Below are 22,060 nucleotides of genomic sequence, written 5' to 3'. Positions count from 1 at the left end.
TCTCCCAGCACTCACCAGTCCCTGTGTGAGGACACAAGGGGAGGTGAGGGCGAGCAGGGACCCCCCCGCCGAACCCTTTCAGGCCCCCTCCGGTTCTGCCCAGGGCCCCCTGTGACACCCAGGGTGGTGGCAGGCAGCAGTGGAGAAGGCGCCAGCCACCTCCGTGCTCTTCCCCTCGACTGCGGGGACCCTCGGCAGGTTGGAGCTGGGGGGTCCCCGGGCGGGGAGAGGCAGGCGAGGTCCCCACTCCCCCGGCCGGAGCCCGCAGCTGCCGGCCTGGCAACTCGGTAATATTCATTAGGGGAAAACAATGAGCATTATTTATCCCCAGCACTTTCCCTGCTGTTGGGGGGCCGAGTTGGGGTGCAGGTGACCCCACACCCCAAGGGGTACCCGGGCAGTGTTACTCCCGCGGCAGCAGAACGGAGGGGGTCCCCAAGGGGGGCCGAGTGGGTGGGAGGGGACCCCAGACCCAGCTCTGCCCGGCGGCTCGGGGGGAACCCCCACAACCCCGAGTGGGGCCAACTGCGGCCGTCCCCGGGGCCGAGCGCCGAGCCCCCGGGGCAGAGCGCACCCCGCGCCCCGGGCCCGGAGGTGCGGGGGCTGCGGGCCGGGCCGGAGCCAGGCTTTGGGAGCTGTGTCTTTAAGAGATGGCTGGCTCCAGGTTGCAGCTGCTGTTTCTGTGCTATAGAGACAGTGGAGATTCATTACTCCTAAAACACAATGGGCATTTATCACCCCGTGGTGTTATTCAAATCCAGTACCAATTGAAGGTCATCCCCATTCTTTTCTCGCCGGCTCTGCAACACATTTATTGTTGTGCCGTTCAACTAAAAGCCCTGCCCGGCCCCGGCGCAGCCCGCAGAGCCCCGGTGTGCGCATCCCTCCCGGGCGGATTTGGGACCCTCCCGGGTGGATACGGCGTGGAGGAAGCGGGGCAGAGCCGCGGCGGCTCGGCCGGGCTCGGGGCCGGCGGCAGGTGCCGCGGGAGCTCCGCCGCTGTGCCCCGCCGAGCCGCGGGGGCCGCCCGCTCCGCCCCCGCGGGACGCACTTTCCGCGCCCCGTGGAAACTCGGAGCCCCGCGGGCCGCCGGGGCCGAGGGCGGCTCGGGCAGCCGGGGGTCCGCCGCTCGCCCGCAGCCCCCAGCCTTCCCTCGGGGCGACCTGCCCGGCCCCGCCGCGGAGCGGCCACGGCCACCGGCACCGGCATCGGCGGGGGAAGCGCCGGCAGCGGGCCGGGATTTTCCCTGGCTGGAGAGAGGGGATTTGTTCCCAACTTCGTGGGCGCCGGTCGGTGAGAAGGGGCTGGGGAAGAAGCCTGGATTTTTCATCTTTTTCCTTTATTTTTATTATTATTACTAATATTTCCCCCCCGCAGTGGGCATTTATAAATTTCGGAGATTTTTTTTCAAAGTGCACGAATTTTGAGGGCAATCCCTTTGGAACTGGTGGATTCTCCAAGGCAGGAGCGACGCGGCTGCAGCGCAGAGCCGGGTCTGTGCCCGCAGCATCACCCCCGCCGAGCCCCGGGGCTGCTGGAGGCACCGAGCCCCGCCGCGGCCGCCAGACCCGGCGCACGGAGCCCGCGCTCCACCGGCGCTGCTCCGGCAGGGATGGATCGTTGATTTTCGTTTTCTACCTTTTTTATTTTTTCTTTATTTTTTCCTTTTTTTTTTCTCCTACGTTGTTTTTTTTTTTTCTTTTTCTTCTTTTTTTCTTAATTTTTCTTTTTTTCCTTTTTTTTTTTTTTAATAGAGCTGGTTTTTAATTTTTTTTTGGGGGGGGCGGTTAAGAAACGAGTTGATAAAATTAAACTCCTCACGGTGCCATTAAATGGAACCCGGGATGCTAAGCGCCGCGGCCGCGCTTGAAACTTGTCGGGGCCAGAGCAGCATCTCGATGGGGCCGGGGAACGGGAGCGGGGGGCGGCGGGAGCCGGCTCAGGGCCCGTGTGTCCTTCTTTTCCAGGCTCCAGCCGGATTCCCCCTGGAAGATCCCGCGAGCCCGGGATGGGAATCTCCGCTCCTGATTGTCCAAACGCAATTCTTGTGCGATGGAGCCGTACGAACCAAGAATTGTGTCTGGACATCTGTAGCAGAGGTTTCACCTCCTCCGGCGGGGCTCCAGAACGGTGCTCGGGGCACAGGACGGAGGACGGACTTTCCCCGGGCCCGGGGCACGGCAGGTAACCCCTCCCGGCTGCGGCCCGGGGGTCGGGGCCAGGATTTTAGGGAAACTAAGGAAACACCGGCGGCGGCTCCGCTCGGCGCGGCCGAGGGGGCTCGGTCTTCATGCGTCAAACACTAGCCGGGTCATCACCGGGACGGGCAGCCCCGACCGGCAGGCACCGGGCAGGGACGGAGAGGCCGAGCCTCGGGCACCGGCTCTTTGCCGGGAGCCGTGGGGCCGCAGCCGGGCGCGGCGGGCAGGCGCTTCGGCCCTGCGGCTCCATCCCGGTTTATCCTTCTGGTGTTTATTTATTTATCTATTTTAACATTGCGGCTTTATTTCATCTAACGTATTTCGGCGTGCGCCCGGCCCCCTAAACCGGGACACTCTTCTCAAGCTCTTGTCGCAGCCCCGGCTGGCCCCGGGCACACGGAGGCCGCTCCGACTGCGCCGGGTCTCCGTCGGGCTGGGAAGCAGCCCCGCCGCTCGGGCACCGGGCGGCTCGGCGGAGAGCAGCCCCGGGCTGCGGGCACGGCCCTCACCGCCGCGGCGGGGCTCGGCGAGCCCCTCGGAGCAGAGCAGCCCCCGCGGAACGGCGGCCGGAGGAAGGCTCGCTCTAACAGAGAGGCTTTATGAATCCACCAGCCAAGCGGCTCGGCCGGGGCTGCCAAGGAAACCCAGGAGGAGGAGGGAAGCATTACAAGATCCGAGCAGAATTTCACCAAGAGCCTATCTAGGACAAAGCTGGAGTCAGAGAATGTCTTAAAAGGCTTTTATTTCAGAAACTTTTTGTTGCTGTTGTTGTTACAGGATTTTGCTGTACCCCTCTTCTCCACCCCCCAGCTTCCCTCATCTTCCCATTTCTAGCTTTTTTTAGCAGTGATTGGCAGCTTTTACTACAGCAGGAGCTAAGCCACCTGGGTCTACCTGCACTATCAAGGGGAGTAACAGTTCCCGGGGAAGGAAACCATCCTATTTAAGCAAACAGCTGTGGGGGATGAGAACAGACAAGCCCAGCCTAAGGCACAGATGCAGCATAGAGGAAGGGCAGGCAGCAGCGCTGAAGACGAACCTGCCTTTTCCCATCGTGTTTCAGTCCGTTTCAAGCAGCACGCCACACAGGTTCCTTGTTTTTCAGCCAGCTCCTACTACCACCTGGAATCCTCCACCGCTGCCCCGGCCCAGCAAAGATAATGGCCAGGAACTCAGGACAGAGAAGAGCCTTTGGCCTGTCTGTGTCATTTACAAACGGCGTGAGCTGGACTCAAGTCGCTCTGGCTGGATTTGGAAAAGGCTGAATATCGGTTTGTCACCAGCAGTGGGTTGAAGTTGGGGCTCCTCATATGCAGCAGCATCGTAGTCCGTGGGTGACTTTAGTTATGCAGGTTGTGGAGGGGTAAACGTGAGAGAGGAGTCAGTGGAGAAGGCAGCTGAGAGAATTCCTCTCTCCGCATCAGACAGAGGAATTCCTCCGTCAGGCAGGCGCAGGGCGGGAGAGGCTCCTTGTGCGCAGCACTCGGGGTGTTGGGCCAGGCTGCCTGAGCAGGGGCTGGTGCACTGGCTGCTCCCCACCTCCTCGGCAGCTCCTGAAGATCGAGGGCTCTCGGAGCAGTACGTGGTGCAGATCAGTCCCGAGATGCACTGGCTGAGCACTGGCGAACCCTCTGCTCCGCAACAGCCGCGGCTCAGGCAGGAGCTGCCGCCGGGGCCCTCTGCATGCTGCCGGAGCTGTGCCAAAACAGGTGAGCAGGGCAGGGGGGAGTGCAGGAGGACAACCCTGGTCAGGCACTCCTGGAAGCTCATGCAGCAGTTTCAGACCTGTTGGTGCCAACACTATCCTCTCTGACCCCATCCCTTCTGCTCACGCTGGGGCCTCCTGGCTGGCAGGGGCCAGTCCATCTATCCGAGGAAACTTCTGGAAAGCCAAAAACACCCACGCCCTAGCAGAGCCACACACACCCACTTCCACAGCGCTCACAGGACCTCCTCAGGGCATGCAGCAAGAAGCCTCTCCCTCCCACTGATGGAAAGGGTTAAAAGCCACTGACTTTCTCAGATCTTGGCACTTTAACAGTGCATCTCCAGCCCTTCCCCAGCCAGGCTGCAGCTCCCACCTGCACAGAATGCAGTGCAGCCTGATCAATTCTGTCTATCACGGTGACAGAAAGATCATTTGCTGCCCTGATCACTCTGTGCTGTCTCAGGCCGGGTGAGGGTTTGTTTCCCCTCCAACCAAATCGTTATAAATTGACGTTATTCATAGGCCAGTACTTCACCCTGCCTCAGCTCTGGTATGAAAGCAGCATGAGAGATCAGAAATACAGAACAAAAAAAGCCTATTTCTCTCCTGCGTCCCATAAATAAATATCATGACAAGTGGAAAGTCACTTCAGAGGGCTCTGGAGCTGTCATGTTTGCTACCTCATGGAAAAGCTAGTCAAGCTGCCTTTTTTTCCTTGCACTTCCTCACCCTTCCCGTGGCTGGTGCAGAGACTGTACCAACACTAAGTATCCTGTTAAAAGAATCCTGCTTGGTTCCCAGCACCAAGGCAGAGGCATCCCAGCCTTCCCCCAAAACAGGCACAACTCCTCCAGAACGCCTCACTGCCTGCAAAGACACATGATCCTACTCAGGGTTCAGGACCCCTCTTCCTGCTGTCAGAGAAGAAAAAAGTCCCATATGCTGAGGTGCTCTCTGCTCATCAGAGTACCTGGAAGTGCAGTCAGGAGAGGTGAAATGAGAACCAATAGATGGATGCTGTTGTGGTGGACAGAAGGCCGCAGGCTGGCGGGGCTTTATTTGGATGTCTAGAACAAGTGAACTCAGTGGCAAAGATGCAGAGACTGGACACAGGCAGTTCAAAAGAGGTTTGGGTAGGTTAAGGTTTTTGTTTGGGTTTTTTTGCCCAGGGATTTGGATTTACATCCTCTTGTTTTTTCAGGAGTTCACCCGCCGTGCAATGTTGAGATGAAAAGCACATTATCCTGGTCCTGGAGTTTATAATCCAGCTCACCCTGCAGGCCAAGAAAAAAAATGAAAAATGGTTTAAATGTCATTTCCAAATACAAGCTGCAAAGAGAAAATAGCTCATAAAAAAGATGGTGAGTGTTAGGGAGAGCAGAAGGGGACAGACTGATGTTTTCATCCTAACAGAAGCAAAGGTGAGGGATCAGCCACAGCGACAGCGCTGACGCTCATTGCCCCACAGCGCTTTCTGGACCAGGATTTTGACAGAACAGGTGGTTGCCTGAGGCAGGGAAATGGCGAGGGGCTGTTTGTTGTCTGAGCACAACAGTGGGCTGAGAAGGAAAGACATTTACCAGGTGCCTGTTTGAGTTGAAATCTCCCCGTGGCCTTCACCTGCCAGGCACCACCTAACAGCAGGGGAAGGTGGTTCTGTGTGGGGCCCGAAGGTCCCAGGTGCCTCCCACACTGTCACCCCACATGTGGGGGAACCCACCGGTGGCCAGAGGTGCAAAACCCAGTGCCAGAGACCAGGAAAAAAGGGTGATCTCTCTTCAGACCCTGTCTGGCTGATGAGACTCAGCAGGTTAGAGAGAGGCTCCAGGCTTTTGAACAGCCACAGTACAGGAGAGAGATTCCAGCTTGCCCCTTCCCCCTCAAATACAAGATGCTTTGCTTGGGGCAAGAATCAGAAATAGCTTCTGTGAGAGCAACCACAGAACAGAGAGAGCAATATTTTCAACAAAGAAAGTCAAACTGAAGGAGTACAGACCATTAGTTCCCAGTCTGCATCGTTGATGAGCACCAAAATTCCTGGCCTCCTGCAGAATAGAGAAAAATAATTAGGATAGAGGGCTGCTAAAAAGCTCCACAAATAGTTAAGAACAAGGGATGTCACAGCACAGATCACAAGCTGACTGCCTATAAAGCCAAAAAAGGGATCCTAGCATGGAGGTGGAAACAGGTACAGTCTGTGCCCTTTCTAGATCAAATAAAGGGGACGCAGGAGCAATCCCAGAGCTCATTTGAATGAAAAGGCATCCTTCCCGAGGATGCTCCAGGATGACTGCATTTCCGTACGATGCAGAAAAGCCAGGTAATTAAAACCCACGCACGACAGTCGAGCGCAGAGAGCTCGATGTGAAGGTAGGGAAAGCCATTCCGGTGCCCCTACCACAGGCATTAAACACCTGGGATCCACTCCAAGCCCCTGATTCTCAGCAAAGGGATTCCCCCTCTTTGATCTTCAGTGTCCTGCAATTGTCTCTCCTGTTACCAGGGGACCTGGCACACGCTTCAGCTCACAAAGATCCGTGACGAATGTTAAACACCCCCAGCGCCACCCCGCAGTCAGGGATGGCTTGCACAGCTCACTCTGCTCCATTTCTCTTGCCTTCTTTCTCCCCCCCACTCCACGAGGCTGGCCCCGTTTTGCTAATAAAAATACATTTCCCAGAAGAAGTATTTGTTGGCATTTCTCAGAATGACTACTTCAGTCCCAGTGATGTCAGCAGGGAACAGACAGACCTGCTAAAACTCCTGGAATTAAGGATACAGGTGTTATGCTGTTCCAAGTGACAATAGAGAGAAAGTACAAATGGCCCTGCTTCATGTTTAAGGTTTAAACATTTGGGGTGAGGGCTGCAAAAGATGGTCTCTGTGGAGAGTGCAAGGTATGGGTGGGATACCTCCCATTAGCATTTTAGCAAATCCTGTGTTTTCATGGTCACTGACCCTCCCCCCCCAAAGAGAAAAAATCCCACAAACCATGGGGATCAAGAGAGAAAGACAAGGAGGATTCCTAACAGCTGTACTTACACAGACTCCCCTTGAATAAATAATTCTGGTCGCTCTTTCAGCAGATTCTGTTTGATCCACTTGAGCAGGTTTCTGATATCCCCTGGAAGGAGAAAGGACAAGGTTTACAAACTAGCTGATGGTTCCCAGTGATGTCAAAGCAAAGTGATTGTTTATCCACGAAAGAGCAGATGAGGAACATGCAGGATGGATGGGGATAGCTGCAAAGAAACCCACAGACAGTCCTGTCCCTAGGGTTTGGCAGAAGAAGTTTCCCACAGAAAGCTCATCCCACAAAGAATGAATGCATCTCCTGCTGAAGCACCAATCTGGCAGCAGATTCCTGATGTTCAGTTCTCTTTCATACAGCCCATATCCTGTGCATTATGCTGCCACCCAACAAATTATGTCTAATTCTCTGTGTGCTTAATTAGATTTAAAAAGTCCAAACAAACAAGCCTAAGAAGCTGAAAGGAACAAAGACAGACACTTTTGCACCAAAACCAGCACCAACTCTTGGAGACATTTGGAGCTTTGGGGCCCAAACCTGTCCGTGGCTGTGCCTTAAACAGACAGATGGGCCCTGGCCAGTAGCTGCATTTTGGACACTTGCAGCATCCCTCAGCATCACACCTGCTGCTGTGGTGTGTTCCCCACACTGTGCCTGCTCCCTTCTTCTACACTTTATGCTTAGAGCTTCTTTATTAAAGCTTAGCCTTTATCTTTCCATTTCAGTAGGTGACAGGAAGGATTTGTCTTCATGTAAAAGGAGGAGGAGACACTGCTGGTGGGTTTTTATAGTATCAATTTTACTTTGTGAGGCAAAAACAATTTCTTTAGTGATAGCATCAGTTAATTTCCTATTGGAGAGGTGAGAAGAGACAGAGGGGGGAGAACAATCCGTTACAGGGTTTAGAGAAGCTGACAAATTGCAATGTGGAGTTCTCCTGCATTTGCCTCTATATTTCACCGTTCCACAAACCACTTCATCATTCCGAATCCACAATCAGTTATTCTCCCGGGGCTCCTTTAAACAGCCCTTTGAAAGCCCCAAAAGAGTTTTGTTTGTTTTCAAGAAGCAAGGAAGCTTTCTGAAGGCACAAATCCACCAGTGAGGGCTGAAGCCCTGCCCCAGGAGGAGTGGGGATAGCAGGATGGGTTTCTTATATGAGGTAAGCTCACTGTAGTCATGAGGAACATTTCCACAGAGCTAAATTCACTCTGTGTACCATTCTTCCTGTGTTTGTTTCATGACCAGCAATAATAAATGTGTGTATACAGGCTTGACTCATCCCAGGCCTTACCCCAGGATTTTATGGGATCACAGATGTTACCCAGAGCCAAACTGGGGCTCTTCCAAATAATGTCACCTTCATTGCTTCTGTCACACCCAGGATGAACAGCCCTGGTGTAGGCAGGTGCATATCAACTAGGCAATGGGGATATGTTCATCTGCAGCAGATGGGGGCCTCTTCTCCTGGGGAAAGGGGGAGGGGGATGCTCTGAGATTCCCTCTGTTCCCCCTGCTTTCCTAGGGCATTGGTGCCTCCAAACCAGCACTCTGACCCCAACACCTCAGTGCCACTGCAGGGCTGCCCAGAGCACAACAGGTATTGCTGCCTCTGAGCACTGGATTGCTCTGATCTGGGCAAAAGGAGCTGCTTTGTGCCTCAAAACTGCCTGGTGAGCTGGATCACCTGCCTGGGGCCAACCCATGACTCCCTTCTAATGACACATAGTTAAAAGAACAAAATAGACCATTTTCTGCCTCTTTCCTAGCAACGTGCACCAGGGACAGGGAGCACCACTAAGGTGTGTATCTACAAATACATACATACACACACACACACACACACATATATATACACACAAATATATACATATATATATATATATATATATACACACACACACACATAGCACAGCGGTCGGTCAGCCATCAGAACAAGAGTTAAGCACATTCACCCTCCCCTGAAAAATGCTGCTGCAACGTCAAGCCCTCAGGATCTCACACCCAAACGGCTCCTGCTCTCCATCACCAAGAAATGAAAGCTGTAAAGGAAGGAAGATGGAGAGGAGCCTTCAGGAGAGGGAGGGGGGTGTGAAGGGGACACCAGCCCCACCGCAGCATCGCCCGCGAGCTGTTTCATATTTATGCACTTGCAGCAGGGCACACAACAATGAGCTGTGCCATATACCATTCTCCTTGCATGGAATAAGCAGCCCTTTCCTCTGGGACCTTTCAGGAGAGATCATTTAAACAGAAACACGCTGCACCAGCTGGATAAAAGGCAGCCACCTAGAAGCAGCCTGGACGGAGGGGCGAGTGGACTGATTTATTCGAGGCTGAGCTGGAAGACTCCCTCACCCCATCTCCTTCCATAATAAATGTTATTTTCAGCCCCACCTGAGCCTACACTCATTTACTCCTACCCAGAAGTCACGTACACACATACTGAAGAAATTAAACAGAAAGAAAAAAATAACCAGACACCCCTGTGCATGCCTGGAGCTTGCCCACTCCAAAAGCTACAAAAATTAAGACCCTTTCTCCACAACCAACCTTAAGACATAATACTTTCATCTGCTTTATCAGCACTGAATTTTTTCACCCACCTTCAAATCTCTGTGTCCTGTACACCAATATTACTAGAACAAATCAATTATAAAGGATGAAAAATGACCACAGCCACACCAAAACCATCTCCCACAAGTAAGATATTGAAAAGGAGCAAGATTACTTCCACTGCAAGTGGTCTGTGGAGAAGCCATCTTGCAGCTCAGTGCCTCGAACAGCAGTCTTGATCAACAGCTCAGGACTCTGTGTTCTCATGATGGAAATAATAAGAGGTAAATTACAGCACAACTGCTTATCTCTTACAGTTGACACACGTAGTGTTCCTAAGACATTTTCTTTCTGATACTATGCTATGGGTCTAACAGGTTTCCAGCTCCCTGGGCCAAGGATATGCTATGCAAACAGCAGGTTCTCTACAGATGACATGTAAAGAAAGAAAAAATCTCAGCCTGGTCAGGCACCACATCTGCTGACAAGTTAAACCATCATTACAACGCAGCGATTTCACACTCGTGTTGGTTTGAAGCTGGCCTCCTTCACAGAACAGAGGCATCTGCTTTGGCAGGAGCACAGTTGTACCACAGGTGCTGTCATTTGGCTACAAAACCCACTGTGCATTTTGGCTCCAGAGGGAGGTTCAGGTGAGAGTTGAAACAATACAGCATTTTGCTCCAGCATCACCAACTTGAGCCCAGCTCATCCCCCTAATGATATATTTTTACCACTGCTGCAGGGTCTTACTAAAATCCTTTTGGTAGCCTACTCCATTTCACTGACAGCAAACAACTATCACATCAAAAAATGCACTATTAATTCTCATTAACTGTCCTCACCATTGGCAGCATCAGAAGAGAAGCAAGACTGAACCAGCCAAGGAAGCGGAAATATTCTCAAACTGCAAAGGAGGGACTGAAGCACATGGTAGGAAATCCCTGTGTTATTTGTACACAGAGACAGCTTCTGCTGCCTGTGCTAACAGCACATCAACCCTCTCCAAATTCTCAGGAAAAAATAACCTAAAGTTAATTAAAAAAAAAGAAAAAAAACTAAAAACGTTTGAGAAAACTGCTTAGTTCAAGTGCACAGATGGGAGCTCAAGCCCACAATATATGCAGAAAACCAATCACCCAGCGAAACACAGCGCTCAGGAAAACGAGGTGTGTGCTTGCAGTGACACAAAGTCATTGCCGTGTCACGCAAGAGGATGGGATGCAGGAACTGCAGCAAGCACACACTAAACCAAACAGCCTCGGCTCCTGCTCAGCCCAGCTGCACCACAAACCCTCCTGGTCGTGGCAGACAGAACTGCAGTCTGCTCTGTCCTATGAATCCTCCAAGGCCTGACCTGCATTGCCCCAACTGTTCCTTCATGAGCAATCTGCTGAGCTTCCTCTGCAACAGGAATGCATCTAATACTCCATTTTAGCACTGCCTGGGTTCATTTGCACCCTCAAAAGCAGGTCTGAAAACCATAGATCTTTCCTGGCTCAATAAAACCTCCTGGGCCTGACAGATTCATCAGGGATAACTCAGCAAAGAGGGCACTTGCTGTGTGCAGAGAGAAACCAGGTGCCTCGAATAAGAAACACCAAGCTGGGTGTTGCACCAGAAGGATATCACACTGAACTGATAAAGGTGCAGAAACATGGAAGGATTTTGTGCAACTGTGGTATCAGTTGACACACCCAGGGAGCTGCACAGGTCACTGGTAGACTCACACACACATGCAAGGACAACACACCTCCATGTCCCCTACCTTAAAATCTATGTACAAACTTACACAAAGCCCACAGTGCCTCAAAGGGCACCCAGAAGGTGTAATTACACCCATTTTCTTGCCTTGGCTGCAGAACCAGGAGATGATTTGAGGGAAATAGGGGAACCCTATAAAGGCTGAACCATGGAAAATTCCCTTCTGGTCTGCAATAAATAAGATATATGCAGCACTGGTCACTAAGGGGTCAGTGCTGCAGGAGCACGGTGCTTTCCCGGGCCGCCTTGCGGATACCTCCCTGTGGGGTACCATTTCTTTGACCCAGAATAAGATCATTTATCATACTGACCATGGCTGAGCTCCAATTTGCTGAGGTCACTAACTCTGGACGAGCGCTGCTCCACCCACATTCTCAGCCACCGGCCTGTAACCATGACAAAGCCCCTTCCCTGCCGCTCCTCTGCCATTATTCCCCCTGCCTGCATGGAAATGTATGGAAAGACAATTTGTATGCCCCTTTCCCTGCTTAAGCAGCTTGTTTTTAAATCAGACAAACCAGCTCCCAATACCTGCTGCCATTCCAGGTGCATGACTGCTCTTTGCTGTTGGATCTGAGGACCCACCAGGAATCTGCTCTCTAAAAGTGCTCAAAAACTGACCTAAGGGATCCTTCCAACTCCTCTGGCCTCCCATCTGATATGCAAATCACTCTCTGAAGCAGACCATGGTGTGCCATAAACTGCAGAAGAAGACCTGGAATAGCTGATATAAATGGAGTCACAGGCAAATGGATTCAGTACTATGCACAGTGAGCAGCCAGGCAAATTTTGCAGCAAGAGCAAAATCCATTTTCTCTGACAAGTGCACAAGCCAATCCTGCCACACACTGGAATGGGCAGTGATTTAAGTACTAGGGAAGAAATTAGGGGGTAACTACAGCCAGGCGTAAGAGAATTGCAATTGTTGCTCTCATCTGTTCTTGTCTGCTACAAACGAACACCAAGGCCTTGGCTTCTGTAATTTTTAATTGCTTTAAGACATCTTTTTCTTGCTTCTCATCTAGAAGAGCAATGCTCTTCTTAATTTTCTTGTGTCCACAAAATGGAAAAGGATCACAGAGGTCTTTCATAGCCTTCCTGTTAGCAGTGGAGACTCAGAATCCCAGCTATCACCCAGCAATTCTCAGCCCTGAGGTTTTAATCACAATGCTTATGAACTGGAGAGGAGCTGCTTGGGATCTTCCACTGCCCAGAGATTGCTGGTAGGAGAATACAAGTTCAAGGGATCCCCAATCCCACCGCTAGCCAGCAGCAAGCCTCCAGATCCATCAGCTCCCATGACACAAAAAGCAGCTTCGAGCTGATTCTCAGGGTAAACCTAATCCCTACTCATTTCCAAAGTCAGAGCATCTAATCCCGTAACACCCAACGCTATTGTCACTCCAGGCTTCCCAATAAATGCCAGTGCACCAAACTGTCTCTTTTAATTAGGATCACAGATCACTAGTGCTGGCCCAGGGTCTTGCCTCTCGTTGAAAATTGTCAAAGGAAGGAGCTGAGAGAGCCTCAAAGACCATTGCCCCAGCAGCAAAGTACCAGCCTGGGGATCGCAGACATTAAAAAATATATCTCCTTAACAGGTCCTGTGATTTTATCCTTCTGCCAGTGCAGAATTATTCTCAACAAAAGACTGTCCTGAGCCTTGTCTGCTCTGATTTTAAGAGGCTTGAGCACTGTAGACCTGCTACCAAACCCCAAGGAGACTGTGCCATGGTCTAATAGTTTTTGCAGTCAGGAATCTTCTGCTAATGCACTAAACTCCCATTTCTTCATTCCTCCCTATCAATCTATGCTAGATGATATTGCATCACCCTGGCTATAATCTGTCCTTCCCAATGATAAAGGAGATATCCCACCTCATCACTTTTCCATTCATTTATCCTGTTTAACCTTGAATGTTACTGGTTAATTTTTTTTTAAGCTCTCAGCAAGACAATTCAGAGAATGCATTACTAACCACCAGCGTAAAGCTTTGCCAAAACCCAGCACACTGAAATTTCCCCTCTCTTCTGTTTTCCTGGTTTCTGAGTTTTGGGTGTGTGCACAGGCACTGAGGGCTAAAAAAGAAAACCTTATTGCTATTAGAGAGGTTACACAGAACTGATGTGCAACCTTGGACCACAGAGGAAGGTGGCTGCTCCTGCCAGCGTGGAGAGGGATTCCCTGGCAGCCTGGCACTGCCCTGCATGCAGCCAGCCCGGCCGAGGGAATTCCCTGGGCTGGGCTCTCCCTGGCACTGCCAGCTGGATCAGAAAATGCCTTGAAGTCAACTCCTTGCCCCCCTCCCAGCCTGGCTGGTGGCTGTGTCCCCTCTGGCTGCTGGATGAGTCAGTGTCTCAGCTCAGCTCAGGAAACTGCCATGATTTTATTCCTCTAAATACAGAAATCGCCTCTCACTTTTGGGCTCAGATCTGCTTTGCTATTATTAGACTTTCATACAGGGCCAAGCACCATTAAACCGATTCCTGTCCACCCAACCCAGCCACCCCCACAGATACTCCAAGCCCCTCAGTCTTACTTGAAAGGGAAAAAGAAAGGGCCAGTGAGATGATCAGGGTGGAGGAGAGGGGGGGTAAGATTTACAAGTGAATGGAGGTAAGAATGGAGCAGTTTGTGGGATAAAGGGGCTGCGGAGGGAGCTTTACAGATGTGCAGAGGGACGGCGGCTCATTGTTTAATTAAGCAGAAAGTGGCTCTTTTGAAAAGCAATTTTGCACAGGAGCTCTGAGCTCAGCAAACAACTCCTGCGAGTGAGGGCAGGAGGAGAAAGGAACAGCTGGCCCGGAGCCGTGTGAACCGCATGCTAAGCGGTTTAAAGGGCCCGGATCCTCCTCCCCAGCCCTGCTCCGCTGCCACCCTCTGAACAGCGCTGTCAGCACAGCAAATCCCACCAAGAGAAAAGAGGGAGCGGAGGGGGGGTGGCACAGAGGGGTTATCCTGCTAGGTGTCCGCACTGCAATACAGCGGCTGGGAAGGAGGGTGTAACAGCCAGGCTTTGTTATCCCAGGGATTTGGTCACACACAAGAGCTGGTTTCCCAGTGCCTGGGAAGCTCCTTCCACAATGAGTTGGGATGAGCTGATCCGGCAACGCGGCTCCACGGCCTCCCGGGAGGGTGACAGGGCTGCTCCTGTGAGGACAAGCGTTTGTTTCCCTGCTCCCTCTAAAGGGACCTGTGGCCTCGCTGGGACAGGGACCCAGAGCTGAGCCCCACGCCAGGAACTGCTCGATCGCGACGCGGCAGCGCTGCGGCATCATGACGGGTCTGGTGCTGCAAACCATCATGATTTGCATCCCTGGCAGCAGCTCCAGGGCTCACCTGGTCCAGCCTGAGCTCCCACCCGGTGTAACCCACCGAGTCCCCTTCCCTTGCCACCAAATCTGTAATTTCCTGCTTAAAAGAGATGCACGAGTGGGATGCACAAGGAGGGGAATAACCCAAGCCCTTTGAGAGCTGCAAGTACCACACACTGTGGTTAAAAAGATTTGACTGCATGAAGTTCCATAGATCTATGGGGGTTTTTTTTATCATTCTTCTAATAAGCCTCTACATTAGCAAATGTATTTTTATTCTTTCTCTGGAGCAAGTTTTAAAATGTTAGGAGTAATAAACAGAGCAATAAAAGCATGCCAGAATATTAATGACTCAATACTACCCAGCAATAGCTGGGCACTTACCAACAACCAACGCCAACTGCTACGTTGGATTTTACAGGTTGTTTTGGCTCAGCACCTCAGTCAACTCTGAACACGTGCCATGCTGTATTTTGTAAGCCACCCTGCCTGTATCACAGGTCTGATCTCTCGAGATCCCCAGGCTCTTTTTTCAGAAGATGAATGCTCCCAAGTCCCCAGCAGTCCTCCATGCTGTGCAGAACAAGGCCCCTGGAAAGCAAAGCTCTCGAGGAGCACACCATGCTCTTCTCTATGGGGATTCAACATAAGCAGCACTTGGCAGATTATTTTAATTTTCCCTCTAAAAAAAAAATCTGATTGGCAGTGGGCTTTTTTCCCCTAGGGTTTTGGTAAAGGGAAACCACAAACGATTACCAAAACACAGTGATTAATAATTTAACCATCCAGACTTGTAAAGTGCCAAAACACAGTGTGAATTCTTGATTAGCCCGGGAGGCCCAAGCAAGCACCACTGAAACTGGTCACCGCTGCTCCAAAAACACAAGTTCCACCACTGAAGCCACAGGAAAAATTGGAATTTAAAGGTCTGTGACAGCAGCTGAGCAGTCTGCAGCACAAGTGCCAGAGACTTTACACACAGCTCCAGCCTCTGGGTACAACATCCAGAAGGCAGCACAGCAGAGAGGTTTTGTAAACACTCTTCATTAGATGATGCTGCTGAGCTAAACCTGAAATTACTACAAGGGTTAAACAATGGCAGTGAGTTCCCACCCTTCCAACAGCATCCATGCAACTCACATGGCCAAGACAAATCCACCACTGTGAGTCCCAGTGAGATGGAGGAACGAGCTCCGGCATCACTTGCAGAGCAGTCATACAATGATCTATTTGATTACTGAAGCACTTGGTTAAATTACTGTGGCTTGTTTCAGGAGGAGGCTGCCAAATACATTTTCAGTTTTTAATCTAGGGTTTCTCTCTTTTATGCTCCATTGTCTCTAATAGCCTCTTAGATGCTTGAAAATAAAGTTGATTTCCCTGCCAATTTAATCCTCTTTCTATGTGACAAATATCGTTATTCCCCCAGCTGCTTTCTCCCACACACACTGTTTTTATGCAGAAGAAGCCAACAGGGCATAATGCCTTTAGATCCTCTAACAGCATTATCAATGAGATCATCAGAATAGCCAGAAATTTGGGACAAGATTCTTGTTTAACTTGAGATCTTCCTTCTGCAACAGCTCTACAAGATTACATAGTCCTGCACAAAGTGTGGCTTAGCTGCCTATGCACATACACCACACCTTTCTACATTCCTACTTAGCAGCAACTTCAACATGCAGACTGAGAGAGCTCTGCTCTGGAAATAAAGAACTCCTGTTTAACTGACATTAAGATACAAAATGCCCCTTGGATAATAAAAATAGGTCCTGCCACATGGCTGTACCCCTCATGGCTTGCTTTTGTCCAATTTGCAGCTTCCTTCCTTCCTGCCATTCCCAATCCCTCCAGGAGTCCATCTCCAGACATCAGAAAAGGACAGAGAATCAAATCTTCTGGAAAAAGTTAAGTGGATCTGGAACCCACCTACTTTCCATTTAGTGCCTGTTACCAGAAAAAAATAAATGACCACATAAAGAGTTTGCCCAAGCAACATTATCATTTAGAGAACACTGATTGCCCCTGCCAACTCGGGAGCACAGCTTGTTTTATTCATGTAAGCATTTGTAGGTATTTCTTCATATAATTTTCCACCTCCCTTCACTTCTGGGATATGTATAAAAATGCCTAAACAATTAAAATATAGGTGGGCCTAATATCCCAGAGAGAAGCAGCTGTTCTGCAAAAAGGAGGACAAAGACAAAAATAACCTAGAAAGAAAGGAAGAGTAGGTAAGAGAGGCCAAAATGTCCAAAAATAAGCTTGGCAGCTAATGAAATCACTTTAAATGGGGTTAGAAGTGCATGTCTTCAAGCGGTGTTCATACTACGGATCTTTCCCCGGAGAATTCAGTGATGGACATTCAGGGTAAGGTAAGCAACAGGATGTGCCGAGTAAAACTGAGCTGTTTTATTTCTCTAATCATTGCAATTTTGGCTGCATGAGGGCAACAGGGAACATGCTATATATATCTTTATTTACCCAGAGACAGGTGAGTTAAAATTTGTTAGTGCGAACAAGGGAAATACACAGCATTAGGAACAACATAAAACTGAAAGAACTTACAAATTTATTCATATGTTTCTGATATGATTCAATTGATTGCTTACCACTACAACATAATTGTCCTCTGGAAGTACCACAAGGGGTGTCTCCAGCAATCCTTTACTGTCAGACACTGAGGCCACCTCTGCCTGCCCCATCCTTGTGCTGGCTGTAAATGTCATTACAGCAGCTGCCTCACAGCTCAGTTTATGCTCCTCAGATGCTGCAAACCACAACCAGCCCCAAAATGAAACCTCCCTGGCAGCCAAGGCACAGGACAGCAGCAAACCAGGGGAGCTGGCAAGGGGGCACTGTCAGTTCTGCCATTCCTGTCACAGGGATAGCAGCATCTGGAAAACAAGGCAGCAGGAAAAGCTGGGAGCAATAATGTGTTAGCTGAATCTGGAATGAATCACTGGAGATCATGAGTTTGAACCCTGAGGCTGACAGACCTTCAGGGAGAGATTTATCCCTTAGGATAAACACAGATCCTACTAAGGCTGCAGAAGTCTTCCCAGCAGCTTCAAGTACAACTGCACCACTGACAACCATCGGGCTGGGAAGAATCCCTCTTTGGTATTAATATCCTCCCCTCCCCTGGCAGAAATAAAGTCCTCCTGTAATAACCCCTTTTTCTTGAGCATCTGATCATGGTTTGAACACCACCAAAGCAGTGGGTGTTGCTGGGTATTTTAAATTTGCAGAGGACTGAAGAAAATTATGCTCTAGCCCCCAAGTTTATAAACCAACTAAATGAGTGGTTTAGTATTTCTTTACTACCTTTCATTTAAGGATCTGAAGTGCCTTAACAGTGCTGGAATTTAATGCTGCATTCTCTTGTGATACATGAAAGTATCACTAGCAACAGGGGAAAGTTAAGCAACACGACTAAACTCACAAAGCAAATCAGCATCAGGTCATGTTTCTGGAGCCTTAGTCCCTGTCCTTAACCACAAGATAACACGATATTCCAGTACTCCTATTATACTTGAATTACACATACTTATGTCCAAGCATCAAAAGCACTTCTACCAATCTCTAATTACTTCCAGGCACAGCAAAAAGATTTCAGGCCTGGAGGTTCCCAGCACATAGATTATGGTATCAGCCACTCATGAGATATTGGTTGTTAATATTCCCTGATGGCTTTGTGTTATTTTGGTTTATAATCCCACTCAAATAGCATAAAGCAGTGCTATCTATCTGGAAAAATTCAGAACATACCTGTGGCAAAATTACACTACAACTCAAGTATGCACACAAATAAGTGAGTTAGTGCAGCACTGCTCTGTATTGATATTCCAAATTGCAAACCAGGAATTATGACTGCTTATCCTTGGGACACTCAAGTCCTGTTTTTTACTGCAGGGAAGGCCATGGGCAGGATCCAGCATCCCATTTGAGCACTAGGTTTGCTGTTTTCCACTGCAGAGCTCATATTAAAGTTATCACATTTACCTGAAAAGTCAAATGAGTAGATAAACAGCATTTATGTTACATTGATACACATGCCCCCACATATCTATACACCACACAAACATACATACACACATATATACATATATATATATATATATGTGCCTCCTGGAAACCTCAGAACAGGCAGAAAAAACAAAGGAGAGAGGAGGTTATTGGTGGTTTCAAGTACCAAGAAAGACAAACGTAGACTTGATGGAAACATCCAGAGGCTGTTGTCTATCCAGCAGGAGGGAGGCAAAAGTCTTAAGGAAGGACTTGATTCACAAGTGCTTGGAGGACAGGAAAGAACTCAGACTTTGAGAACTAACCCCTGTTTGTCAAGCTGCCTGATCTATGGCATGTCTGAAAGAGCTTTTAAAATACTTTGATCCCTGTTGCCAACTCAAAGTGCTGTACAAACCAGCTTTGTTTGTTTCGTTTGTTGTTATTTTGTCAAGTTATCCAACAGGTTCTGATACTCACAAGGCTCTGGTTGACAGGGCAAAGTCACCTGATGCTTTTTGACACCATCGAACAAGAGTTCTGCACCACCTCTGAAATAAAAACAATGAACCACTGAGATTTTGCTTTATTGTCAAAAGAAGACAGTACAAAAGAGGCGATTTACATAGATGCCACAACAGAGAAAACAAATGACACAGACTATATTTAGCACAGGATTCCCTTTGTCTTGTTTTTTCCTGTCACAAACCACTAGTTCATAGGGGAAGCTGCCAGCTCCTGTCGCCAGCACAGAGAGGAGGCTCTGCTGTGGGCCAGAACCCCACGGTGCCAGGCATCATCCCAACAGAACGGGAGGATGGTTCCCATCTCCATGTGCTCCCAAACGGCTGTGCAGTGCTGCCTTCCCTCTCCAGCCACTGGCACTGCTTCTGCCCAAACAACACTACAGCCATCACACTACGTCCAATGTCGCTCGTCCCTAACACCTGCTAGCCAGAAGTCTCAAAATTGAGCATCCTTCTGGAATAAATATTCCCCCAGCTTCCGTGTGTGAACACACAGAGAGGGGAAACGACTCACACGAGGTTACAGAGCAAGTCAGAGCCAGCTGCCCAAGAGTCCTGACAACTCTTTCTTGATCTACTAACCACCAAGACTCCCAGAGGGAGACTTGACTGCAAGAAGCAAGAGATCAGGATGGCAAGGTAAAATATAAATAAATAAATACACAATCTTCCTCCACTGAACAACCTTGATGTTCATCCCTCTTCTGACACTTGGAACACATTAGGGAATACCCTCAGATAACAACTGATGGCCTCACCAAGCACAGATCAGGTGTGAGCAGGATAGGCAGAGGCTGGCAAGTAAAAGAGCTGGTCCTCACACTGGAAAAGAATGGGATTTGAACTGGGTCCAGGCACCTAATCTTAGGCTCTTCAAAAGAGTAATTAATTTTTGTAACTGCAACTTAGAAGCCTCAGCAAGCTCCTCACCTCTGCTCCTGTTCTGGAAGAAGTACAGCTGTGAAAATCTTCAGCTTTACCACCATCAATCAGTTTTCATGACATTGTGAGGCCACAGGCCAAACTCAATCTTAGATTATAAAATTTTACCATGTGAGTAGGGACATGGATAATAAACACAAAAGTTACAGGACACAGCAGCAGAGGGTGTGAGCTTTTGACTCCAGACTGAACTCTACACTGGCCAAAATTTTAACAACTAGAGAACTCTTAAAAACTCAATTCACTTAATATTCAACTGAGGTAGAAAAATTACCAACCCATTTTCAAAGGGCATATAACTGTGGCAAAATGTTCTTCCAACTTAAATGTAGATTGCTTAGGAACAATTTTCCTATGAAGTTACTTTCTGGGAACTTACTGGTGCCTCTCCTCCCTTGGAAACCAACATAATAAAGAGAAATATTTAAAACAAACAATGCCCACCTAAATACCAACAAAGATACTTCCAGACATTACTAAGTTCCTTTAAATTCAATATCTAAAAATGCCACAGTAGATTTTCTTGGCTCTGCAGTGGCAAAGCACAACAGAACCCTTGTTATGCTCTCAGCAGCGTTACTTATATGCAGCAGCTCTCCTAAAGAGCACTCTGTTGGTGTTCTTCCACCAGCTCACAACAAATAGTTATCTCAAAATTGAAGCAGTGATTATTAACATGAGCCGAGATTCATGCGAGGGAACAAGTCACAACAATTATATGAAAAACATTTTTTCATGTAAGGAAAACAAGGTCACGCTTTGTTACAGCGGGAAATGTAGATTGAGAGATAAGGTCCTTCTGTAAGGCGCGAGCTGTGGGGAACTCAGCTGTGGTTCCTACATAGAGAGCTCATTTATGCATTTCCAAGGGAAGCAAAAATGCATCTCACTCTTCTGGGAAAATTAGGAGAGTTGCTGCAGCTGGAAGCGGGAAAGATAGAGGAAAGGATTCTTAAGGAGAAGGGTATTTAAAGGGTTATGGCATTTCTGTGTTCGTGAAAGGGTGGGAAAAAGCGAATAAATAGCAGCCTTTTAGCTTCTGCTAAAAGGAGGCTTTAACGAAATAACACAAGTATTTCCACAAATATGCACAGCTTCCACTGCAAATGCTTTAAGATCCCAGGGCCAGAGCGTGAGCAATGCTGACAGTACAGCAGCAAAGGCCTGGAAACTGAAATGCTACAGTGAAGAGCTGGCAGCTTTACAGTCCTGACACGGCTCAGACAAAAGCACAGTGAGGACACGTGTACACACACAAACACACAGACAGTGCTCAGAAAAAAAAAAGCCGAGAAACGAAGGGGAGGTTTTTATAAATAATTTTAATAATTAAAATTTAAAAAAAAAAAAAACTCGGAAAGTTTGAAAGAGGTGAAAAGAAAAGAAAGGCCTGGTAGAGGACGCTCACAGAGAGACGGGAGCGAGGCGCCGGGACAAACGGGCAGGGCGGCCCGGCCTCACACTGCGGACACGCTGCGGCGGTGTCCGGCCCCTCCCGCCGGTGCCTGGCTCCCCGGGGGCGGCAGCTCCCCCAGCCCCGCAGCCCCGTGACAGCGGCAGCGCCCGGGCCCAGACGTGCCCGCAGCGGCCCCGCAGGCCGCACGAAACAGCCACCCCGCCGCAATGCCGCGGCCGCCTCACCGAGGGGCCAGCCCACCGCGGCCCATCCCGGCCCTGCCCTGTGCCCGGCCCGGCCCGCCGCCGCCCGCGCTCACCCGAACTCCACCTGCAGCGACACGGGCGCCGCCATCTTGGCGGCGGCGGGCGGGAGGGAGGGGCCGGCGCGCGCGGGCCGCGCCGGAAGTGCCGCTTAAGACTTCCGGCCGCGCCGCGTTGCCCTGGCAACGGCGAGGCACGGTGTGGCGGCCATGGGCTCTGCCCGCCGGCCAGACCCCTCCTGACACATCCTCCCTGCTCCCGTTCCTCCGCCGGAGAAGCTCCCGCAGTGCTGGGGCCCGGCGAGCAGCGCGGCCCGTGCCTGGCTGTTTTATTTTTAAATAGCGATATTT

At 49.8% G+C, this 22,060-nt stretch overlaps 1 protein-coding gene and 1 long non-coding RNA gene across 2 annotated transcripts; one reads left to right on the top strand and one right to left on the bottom strand.

Moving 5' to 3' along the window:
* The first annotated feature begins 2,086 nt into the window (after positions 1-2,086).
* Positions 2,087-5,156, top strand: LOC146429942 (uncharacterized). Its single transcript, XR_014855503.1, has 2 exons — positions 2,087-2,184; positions 2,578-5,156. It is a non-coding gene; the product is annotated as an uncharacterized LOC146429942 (long non-coding RNA).
* On the bottom strand, positions 4,930-21,849 carry URM1 (ubiquitin related modifier 1). The gene is made up of 5 exons (XM_085077146.1): positions 21,767-21,849; positions 19,063-19,133; positions 6,952-7,033; positions 5,906-5,954; positions 4,930-5,183 (listed from the first exon to the last, which is right to left on the bottom strand). Exons 1-5 carry the CDS (start codon positions 21,799-21,801, stop codon positions 5,115-5,117), a joined length of 306 nt encoding a protein of 101 aa, XP_084933272.1. The 5' UTR covers positions 21,802-21,849; the 3' UTR covers positions 4,930-5,114.
* Between the last annotated feature and the right edge of the window lie 211 nt (positions 21,850-22,060).

Source organism: Lichenostomus cassidix, chromosome 17, assembly GCF_008360975.1.
Source record: "Lichenostomus cassidix isolate B80296 chromosome 17, HeHo_3.0, whole genome shotgun sequence".
In the NCBI taxonomy this organism is placed as follows: Eukaryota; Metazoa; Chordata; class Aves; order Passeriformes; family Meliphagidae; genus Lichenostomus; species Lichenostomus cassidix.
The sequence above is the reverse complement of the archived record's forward strand: the minus strand, read 5'-3'. Positions and strand labels throughout refer to the sequence as shown.